Source organism: Hipposideros armiger, unplaced genomic scaffold (assembly GCF_001890085.2).
Source record: "Hipposideros armiger isolate ML-2016 unplaced genomic scaffold, ASM189008v1 scaffold_258, whole genome shotgun sequence".
Lineage (NCBI taxonomy): Eukaryota > Metazoa > Chordata > Mammalia > Chiroptera > Hipposideridae > Hipposideros > Hipposideros armiger.
The window spans coordinates 747,715-757,772 of record NW_017731608.1 but is presented as its reverse complement, the minus strand read 5'-3'; the positions used below and the strand labels follow the sequence as shown (position 1 = coordinate 757,772).

The window sequence follows — 10,058 nt, the reverse complement described above, 5'->3', positions numbered from 1 at the left end:
GGGGAGGAGTGCTCAGCCCATACACAGCTCTCTCCCCTTAACACCTCTGTGAGCATCACACCATCTAACAAGGGTCAGGCACATCGGACAGTGGCAGTGGAAAGAGGAACCAGAATGGCGCTAGAAAATGTGGGTCATGTCCTGTTTCTGCCACTTACCAGCTGTGCGACCTGGATCAGGTCAGAGAGGTCACCTTAAACCTCTCTGAGTCACCTTAAACCTTTCTGGAATAAGGTAGGATGTAAACAGATAAACCGATGAATATGTGTGTCAGGGAGTTTTGTGAGCCTCAGTTTTCATATCTATAAAATGATAGGGGCGCAATAGTAATAATAATTGAGGTCATGGAGTTTCATGAGGATTAAATAAGAGGTGAAAGGATTTATAAATGAATTCATTCAATAAATATTTATTGAGTGCCTGCTATGTATCAGACGTTGTATCAGACTATATAACAGTGAGAAAGGAAGCAGGGCCCTAACTTATAGGCTATACTGTGTTGGACTTTGAGGCCATCAAGAAGATTTGGCAAATATAGAGTAAGGCATACACTTATCTTTATTACTAAGGTTGGTGGTGGGATGGAAATCATATCTTCCTTCGTCAGTCTTTAATCACACTGCTCTATAATTAGTTTTTTTGGTTTTTTTTTTTTTTTTAGCTCTATACATTTTTTACCCCAGGAAAGCTATAAATTTCTTGAGGAGAGAAATGGTGTCAATTCAGTTCAATAAACATTTACAGAACCTGCAGACACAGGAATACACATGATGCCATCCCAGCCCTTAGAAACCTCCATCTGGGGTTGTAATCACCTTTGTGTCCCTCATGACTGGAACATAATATTTCTCAATAAATACTTGTTTAATAAATCATGCTATGCTAGGAATGATTAGTACTCAGTAATAATAAAACAATAGCTAATATTTATTGGATACTTTTGTGCCAGAAATTTTTGGATCCTTGTAATGACTCTATGAGGTAGATCCTATTATTTTCCTTTTAAATATGGGAAACTGAGGTGCAGAACTGCTAAGCTCATTTGTCCAAGGTCACCCAGCTGGTAAGTGATGGAAGTAAGGATCTGTGCCCTTAAAGAAGACGTCCCATTACTCCTCTAGGGTTAGGGACATGGCCAGGTGATGCCCCTGAGCCTTGGCACTCCCTTTTCCATCAGCTCTCCCTTCAACCCATCATCTCTGAATCCCTCAAGGCAAGCCCTGTATGCTGTGGCCCGTCATAGGTTCTGCCAGCCAAGCCAAGGACTCTTCGAGAAGGAGGCTGTTGCAGGGCCCTGTGCTCCTCTCCCAGGGATTCTGCAAGCAGTTTGAGCAGTTAAACAGAGGAAATGGGGCTGGGCTTGTTTTCCATCTGAGGCTTCTGGCAGCCCTGGAGCAGCAGAGAGCAGGAAATGTGGCTCCTGGAGGGGAAGTGGGGCAGGCTGGAGGCTCTGAGAAGCAGAGCAATCCTGACTGTGGGACCAGGGTCCCCTTAGGCTTGTACTCCTTCAAGCTGCCAATTCTTTCCAGGTGGAGCCGCGAGGACAAGGCTGGAAGGGACAGGTGCACAGGGCTGGGGAGGATGCCCTTGGCAGTTCCTAGGACAACATGTGCCAGCACTGGGGAGCTGGGGACCCCTCAGAATCCACCCAGATACGCACAGGAAGAGGAATCTGGGTAAGAAAATTATTCTGGGCTTTGTTGAGGCCCCAGAGGGTGAGGTGTTCTACTTTCTGTGGCCTGGATGAGCAAGTGGGAGCTGGGGAAAAGAAATGTACCAGGGCACCAAACACTCAACCCACGGTCTGGACAGCCTCTGCTCCCAAAACCAGCCAAGCCAGCCTCCTTGGCCTGACCTTCAAGGCTCCTTATGTTCTGGTTCCTTTCTTTCTTGCCTCTTTGCCCAGGCTTTCTCTGGGAGATTTTCTCTCAGTTCACACCAGGCTGGTATTTGCCTCACAGTAGGTGCTCAATAAACATTTCTTCCCTCTTTTTTCACACTTCTTTTAATATGCACCCTCACCCCCTGCTATTCCATTCTGCCTAAGCTGCTCTCCTTGCCCTGTCTGCCCATAATGTTTGGCCAATCAAAATCTCCATCTTTCAAAACCCAAGCCCAAAAAAACAAAAGTGGGGAGGTGAAAAGAGGCCCAGACTGGAGTCCAATGATTCAAACTTTAGCCCTTGCTGTGTGACTCTGGGCAAGTCACTTCACATCTCTGGGTTAGATGATGAACCAGATGATTTCTAAAATCTCGTTTAGCTCTCAGTTTCATTTGAATCACCTTCCCTGATCTGTAGGTTTTCACTCATTTATTCGCTTGACAAATATTTTATACATACCTACTCAGTGGCAAATGCTGCCCCAGAGCCAGCACTCCCACCGCACTGATGTATCTCTGACACTTTTGTTCCCAACAATATTCCTATATCATGGGACCTTTTGAGTACATTAGTTTTGTCTCCTTACAGGATTCTTGAACCCTATATTGCTCCCAGCTCCGTGCTGGGTGCAAGCATGTGGTCAGTAACTTCCTATGGAAGTTGAAATGAGCTGAATATGGATTTCCAATAAGCTGAGCAGAGGGAGGGGAACTGGCTTCCTGTTTGCCTGAGTGGCTGTGGTGAGGCATGCGGGATTTTCTGAGTCCAAGTCCCTCCCTAACAGCTAAGTCTGTGATCTAGGTAGCTGCTGAAGCCCTTGGAGGCAACCCAGAGCCCAAGAGCACCTGCTAATTGCTGGCCCTGCCCAGGTGCTCGGCCTCTGTCCCCACAGAGGTGACAGCGGTACATGGAGGTGCCCCTGGATATTGAAGGATGAAAATGTGATTAGGCTCCTTCTGGCAGCCTCATTAAAGTCATGAGCAGGAAGAAACTGGAGGAGGGGCTGGTGACTCTCTCCCATTGGGACAAGGAGCTGTGGGAGCTCAGAGGTCAAAGGTGGTCCCTCAAACCACGATGTGTCTTGGAAATTGTCCTTTGCCACTTCCCGGGTCCCGGGCTGAGCTGAGAGGAGCCTGGGGGGGCGGGGGTTTCTCCCCTCACTCTGGATTAGCTGGATCTGCCCTAAAGAGCTTTCTTCTGCCTCCAGCCTGGATTTAGCACCAAGCCCCCAGGGCAGGGTAAGCAGGTCTCATGCCCTCCAAACCTCTCACTTCTATCTGTTGGCTCATAAGCCCCAAGAAGCCCCAACTGGAGGCAGAACTACCTTTCAGCTGCCACTCCCTCTGTCCTGTTGTCCCTCCCAGGAATATGTGCATGTAATACACAGCCAAAAGAAAAGATCCTTAAGAATGAAAGTCCAGTTCCTGGGAAGCCTGACAGAGTAAAAAAGGCTTTGGAGTGAAACCTATCTGAGCTGGATCTCAGCTCTACCCATTACTGGCTGTGTGACCTTAGCAAATTGCTTAACTTCTCTGAGGCTCAGTTTCTCACCTGCCCAGTGGCCCTCAAATCCCCACCTATTCTGTGCAGCCTACTTAGTCTTCCTTCCCCAAATATCTGTAGGCCAAGGACACTAGTCAAGCACAGCGGAGCCCAGCAGAAGCCATATTTGGTCCCAATGCCTTTCCCAACCTCCTCTCTGTAGCTTTGAAGAGAGGTCTTCTTCAGCCTGTGCTAACCCTTGTTTTTGGGACCTGGACTCTTTGGGTGGGGTGGGGGGCGGCACTCTGAATGCTCTGCTCTGAAACTGCACCAACTGAGGCAAAAGTAAGACTCCAACCCAGACTTCCTGTTGCCTGGCCCATGGGTTGAATTCTCAGCAGCACAATAGAGAAGAATCTATTCAAATGCCTCTGCTTTAACTTGTCCTCTCAGCTCCTCTCGAAATGCCCATATGGCTTGTGTCCGCCCTGGTACAGGTGGTGGGGAGCATGTCCCAAGCACCCTGTGTCAAAAGAGGGTGGATGAGACCCTCTCTCTGGGATCCCACCCCTTGTTCTGCTGACTTCAGGACGAGCCGGGCCCCACTTCCGGGCACTGTCCTCCTCGGCCTTTGACTCACTTGTCAGTAGGAACCTCAGGTCCCGGCGGGGGAAGGAGTTCCGGGCTGGGCCTGGGCCCCCGCCCTTCCCAAAGGAAGAAAAATGGATAGAACCCCCCGCTTCCAGCTTCCTCTGGCCGCAGGCCCCCTCCTCCAGCTCCAGCTCAACTTTCTGCCCCTGGTTTTTGCATTTTTAATTCAGGACAGAATGTGATCTCTTGCAGCTCCTAGCTTTATCCTGTTGCTATTTAAATTACAAATGGGCCCCATCTCCCTGTCACTCTTGGGTTATTTTTAGCTTCTGGTAAATAGCAGCCGGGAGAGTTGGATCAGGTGCCCCTCCCTGGAGGAGCTGTGTATCCGCCACTGTATGCCTGCAGCAGGGGGCACTCTCCCCTGCCAGTTGTCACCCCGAGTCGCTTCCCCTCAGCCCTTCTGTGGGGGTGGAGGGGACAGAGGGAGGACTGCAGGCTGGGACTTGCACACAGGCTCAGCCCCCGCTCTTAGTCTCGGTTAAGCTCTGCCACCCCCAGGTCTCACCATTATCCCGTTGCTCAGGGCTAATCTCCTTCAGGGCCCTCCTTCCCTCCCCCGCCCCTCCACCCCCCAACCTACAAGGAAGTCCAGCTATTAGGGGCAAAAGATCTAACTTGTGTCTCAGCCCTGCTATGAGTCAGGAATTTTACATCACTTATGTTCCTTACTCTCTTCAGTCACACTCTTGTGCAGGTATTATTGTCCCCATTTTCCATATGAGGAAACAGGTCAGAGGTGAAAGTGACTTACCCAGCTAGGAAGGGGCAGGGCTGGAATTTGAACCCAGGTCTCTCTGACCCTGAAGACTGCACCGCATGTGTGTTGCACAGCCTCTCTCTGCCCAATGCCCAGGTTGACTCCCAAGGCCCACTGTCAGCTGTCTTTCCCCGTGTGTTTGTCCTGCCCCCTTCTGCTGGATGAGGGGCTGGCCCACTAGGCCCTATCGGCCATATCCAGCCTGCTGCCTGTTTTTGTAGGGCCGTGAGCTAAGAATGGGTTTTACAATTTGAAACGGTTGGAAAAAAGCAAAAGAATAATATTTGTGACAGTGGAAATGATATGAAATTCAAAGTTCAGTGTCTATAAATAAAGTTTTGCTGGAACTCAGCCACGCTTGTTCGTTAGCCTATTGTCCAATGGCAGAGCAGAGTGACAGAGAGCATGTCACCTGCAAAGCTTAAAATATTTATTGTCTGGCCTTGTACTGAATCATACTTTTGTCAAGGAAAGGGACAGTGTCCCATACTTCCACGTCATGCAGTCCCTGGCCCAGGGCCAGAATTCCAGACAGAGGCGCTGGGCCTCCTTCAAGGCCCTGCTGGGGCTACAACAGCACCCAACACAGGGAAGCCCCCTGCCAATCACACCCCAATGTTTTCAGCTCACATTTTACTTCCTCCCTCCCGCTTAAACTTCTTCACAGGTGAAACTGGTGGTTTCCAAATCTGCTTGACTATTGAAATTACCTGGGAGAGGTTTTTAAAGTTGAGATGCCCAGGCCCAACTCTAGACTACCTGTGTCAGGGTCTCCAGGGATAGGGCTTTAGATTTAAAAAGAGAACTCCCAGATGATCTGAGGGCTCAGAGAGCTATTTGGGGACCACTGGGCTTAGCTCCAGAGGTCCAAGCTCTGCATCTTGTGACTGGTCCTTTCAGACCAAACCCAGGGTCCCTTGTACCCCTCTGCCTTTTCCAGGCTGGACACTACTCTCCAATGGCCTTTTGAGTCCAATCTTGATAGTTTAGAACTTCTTCAAATGTATGGGAGATACCTTTCCTCACACCCAGATGCAGACACAAGATGTACCACCACCACCCTCCCCCCGCAAGAATTTCTACTGGCACAGACCAGCCATCTCCCCATCCATGTAAAGCAGATGCCAGGGCTGCTTCCAGCCCACACTGGGGCTGTGGGGTGAAGGGAACCTATTTTCCAGAAACCCCCACATCCCTACTGTCCTGCTGAAAGCCCCCATCCTCACCTACGTCAGAGGCAGCCAGGCCTCAATCCTGCTTCCGCTTCCATCCCTCTCCTTCAAATTTTTTTTTGCCCCCACATTTCTGTCCAAAAGCCCTTTCTCTCTGTGAAGGGCTTTCAACTGCTTTTCTTAGAAACTCCTTACAGCAGGGTGGGAGGTTTAGCTGTGAGCCAGAGTGGCATGGAGCTGTGGCAAGTGGAGGATCTGAAAAGGGCCTGAGCTCTTGCCAGCCCTGGGAGGCCTGTGCAAGGAAGAGCTTGCATCAGTCATCAGGCCACTCAGAAATGCAGCCTCATGGGAGGGCTTAGCCAGAAAGCACAGCTTGTTCCACTGGGGTCCCCTGGGCCTAGAAAGGCTTTTGAGGGCCCAGGGCTGCTTTCTCTTTCACAGGGCTTTCTCTGCCTTCTCCCCAGAGGGCTCTCCTTGACTTGATGCCTTGCCCGGCTCTGGTCCTAAGACTGGGCTCGTGGCCTAACTCCAGTGTGAGGAAGTACCTTGCCTGATCTGTCCAGGGGTGACTGCTGGAGCCCACCCTGGTGCTATTTTCTGCAGCCCTCACATGGGTGATCCGGAGGGCTCTCGATCCCTTCATAGCCCAAGAGGAGCCACAGTTTCGTTACCCTGCATCCTTAGTGACTAGAGGCCTCAAGTTTGGCTATGGAGGGGCCTCCATTCAGCAACCACCCGAGGAGAATCTCAGCCCTTACAGCTGCCTCCGCGCGCGCGCGCGTGTGTGAGTGTGTGTGTGTGTGTGTGTGTGTGTGTGTGTTGCCTCTCAGCCCTTTAATTTTTCTATGCTTCCTGTCCGCTAAGCCTGTACTCCACTCTGGACTCCTTTCCAGCTCCAGATGCTGTTTGTCCTTGTCCTTGTCACAGCCAAGGAAAATCCTGGAGTCACCCACTAATGTTCCAGGTGCAAAACTGAGGCCCAGAGAAATATTATCTAACTCAAGGACACACAGCAAGTCACTGGCAGAAATGAGAATTCACACCAGGTCTTCTGATTTCCAGACTACTGTTTTTTCCAGGACTCTACAATCTATGGCCTTCCCACCTCCTCTTCTCTCCTCAGTCACCTCTGTACTCCCTTCTCCCCCAGGGGACTTCCGAGGGCTCTTCTATCTCCAGCCAGAAGGTATGGGATAGATAATGCCCTCCTCTCAGCATGATGTTCTGGAAGAACTTGGTAGTGGGGCCCAGTGTACCCCTGATTCCTTATGTACCCCTGAAGTGAAGGTAGGGCCCATCGGAACCTAACCTACTTCCCATTTATTCTGAGCAGCTCATCTCCCTTCATGATGGTGGAGAAGCCTCCTCCCCTTCTCCCCCATCTTCCTGTAAGTGATGGAGGCCTGATGGCTTCATAGCTATTAAGAAAATTGGGGCCCTTGGAGCTCCCAGGGTGGGGCTGGTTTTATAAAACACCTTCCCAGAAGACCCTGGGAGAAGCCGGGCAGCCTCAGACACCCCCCCCCCCCCAGTCCTCGTGGTTATAAACAGACGGAAAAGTTGTCCTCTCTAACCAGGCTGATGACTTCAAGAACTGCACATGCCTCGGTGTCCCTGCTGGACCCTTTAAAGGAGGTTACCCTGGGCCAGGGGCTTGACAGGGGCAGCAGGTCTAAGTTGAGGCTGTGGTCCGTGAGAGGAGGAGAAAGGCAAGGGCTGCCTCCGCCTTGTCTCCAACCCCTTCACAGATCCCCTCTTTATGTCACTTACCCACACTTGTTTGAGGGGCAGCCCTTCCTCACCCCATCTCAGGTCATAAAAGTGGTTTCTGGGACCCACTCCAGTTGATGCCTCCAGGGAACCCCTAGGCAGAGGTGGCAAGACCAAGGAGGCTGGGAATCTCTCATAAGCAGAAGATGGTTTCATTAAGACCGTGTCAGGTGGGGGTGTGAGGTTCAGTCTGCCACCAAGGAGGCCAGTGAGGGCCTGCTGGGGCAAAGGAATCCAAGAGTGGATTCCTTCTCCATCACTAGTTAGCAGGGTGCCAACGGTGGTGGCAAGGAGCATCTCAGTCACTTCCACAAGCCGGTGCCTAGCACAGGGTCAGCCCACAGGAAAGCCCAGTAAGGCCTATGGAGTGAATAAGGAGTCCGTCTTTCCTCCAGAAGGAGGGCAGGGGTGTCTGCTGGCTCTCCCTGGCAGACTGAGGTTTGTAAGGATCATGTCTTGGTTACAGCTGCTCTCACTGCCCAGTACAGAATCTGGCATGCAGTTGGCATCCATAACTCCACATTGAATGGGTAGGGCTTTCACCGTTCATACAGAGAAGGGGTCCCAGAAGCTCCCCCTCTCCCATGCACACGGAGGGCGGAGACCCCTTGGTAGTCATTTCTGAATCCCCAGCATCAGGCAAGCAGTGGGCACTCAATGAATGTCGACTGAAAAAGGGGGGTGGTCCCAGGCTCCGCTCTCACCTCGGTGCCCATTCTCCTTACCTGTACGACACCTGCTTTCGTAGGTGCATCTGGCGGAATCGCTCCTCCACCGGGGGCCCAGCAGCCATGCCCCGGGGTCCCTCGGGCCAGGGCTGCGAGACCTCGGCCTCCTCCCCCCGCCAGCAGCGTCGCCGCACCACCTCCTCGGCTGCCCCGCCGCCGCCAGCCCCGTCCCTGCGGGGCCCTCCGCCGCCAGGCCCCTCGGCCATCCTGTGGCTGCCCTCTTCGCGCGGCTCCTGCGGCCTTTCGGGGTTTCTGCCGAAGTTCAGTCTCCCTGGCTCCTGGGCCCAGGGACGCGAGGCGGGGAGCGCCGGGTCCGGCACTTCCCTCCGGACGCCGGGGCTCAGACGACGCGAGCGATGAGATGCTGGGCGCTGCGCCTGGGAGAAGCGACTGGGATTCTCCCGCGCCCTGGGGGTGTCCTCGGTGGGCGTCGGGGTGCTGCGTGGTGCTTGTTGGGGCGCCCCCCGGACGGCTAGAGCGAGAACCGGAGCGGAGCGGGAGCCGGGGTGGCGAGCGCGTTCTTGCATTCGTCGCCGCTGTCGCGCAGCGGAGTGTCACCTTAGAGACACCTGCCAAGCCCGCAGGGTCCTGGAGCAGGGCGCCTCTCCTCCCAGCCAGCTCGGTTCCGGGCACTGAAGGAGCCAGCCCGGCACAGCCGGCGGTGGGCACGAACACTGCCCCGGGCACGAGGCCGGGGGTGTGGGGCCCCCACCAGAGCCCCCCCCCCCGCCGCTATTCCGCTGCTCAGCAGCTGCCAATCATGTCCCGTCTGTCACTCAGCGGCTGTGATACCCCCCACCCCCCACTCTCGTCCCGCGCTTTCCGGTCTCGGCATTCGCCGCAGCAACGGGCAGGTGGGGGGGGGGCGCGGGGGAGGGGACAGGAGCGGGCTTTAACCCCGTCCGCGCCGCGGGAGTTTAAAGGCCCCAATCAGATTTGGCTAAGGGGCACAGGAAGGGGAACATACTCAGGGACGCCTTGAATTTGGGGATGGACCTCACTATCTTTAGGCCAAGAGCTCTTCCGGACCCTGCCGGGAGAAGGATCCAGCCGGGGGTGGGTGAGGGATGGAAAACTTCCTGACCCTGGAGTCCTTAAGTCTCCCCTAGGCCTGGCTGCCTCCTATGACCGGCTGCCGCTGAGGCTTCTGGGCCAGGGTCTCCCAAAGATTGAATCAGCCTCTTGGGTCAGGAGAAGCTGATGGAAGTCCATCTTGGACTCCCCTTTTTCTTTACTCCTCTAAATCCCATGGTGCCTCCTTGTATCATCTTCTTGTCCTTGGGGGTGTTCATCACCTGAACTTTACATCTGAACAAGGGTGGGACTCTGGTTAATTTCTCAGATCTAAGGCCTCCTATACACTGCCCAGACTCATCTTTCTGAAGTTGACCTTGGACCATAGCGTCTACTCTCCCCCTGCAGTATCTAATGGCCCCCCTGTGCCTATATGTTAGCCCAGCATTCAAGGCCTGCCTTGATCTTCCCACACCCTCTCCTCTGTTTCCATCCATTTCTTCCCACTCATCTGTGCTCCTTATTCTGGGAACTGGCATCAGATCTGTTCAGCATTGTTCAGGCTGTCCCCTCCATCTGAAATCTCTTTCTGTGGACA

General features: G+C 53.3%; 1 protein-coding gene across 2 annotated transcripts in view; it reads right to left on the bottom strand.

Moving 5' to 3' along the window:
* DGKZ (diacylglycerol kinase zeta) overlaps positions 1–9,129 on the bottom strand; it is a 41,568-nt gene extending 32,439 nt beyond the window's left edge. For both annotated transcript variants that reach the window (XM_019656453.1, XM_019656452.1), the window contains exon 1: positions 8,444–9,129. In XM_019656453.1, coding sequence (XP_019511998.1) covers positions 8,444–8,973 — 530 coding nt within the window. In that variant the 5' untranslated portion in view covers positions 8,974–9,129. The remainder of the gene's footprint in view (positions 1–8,443) is intronic.
* Positions 9,130–10,058: the final 929 nt, after the last annotated feature.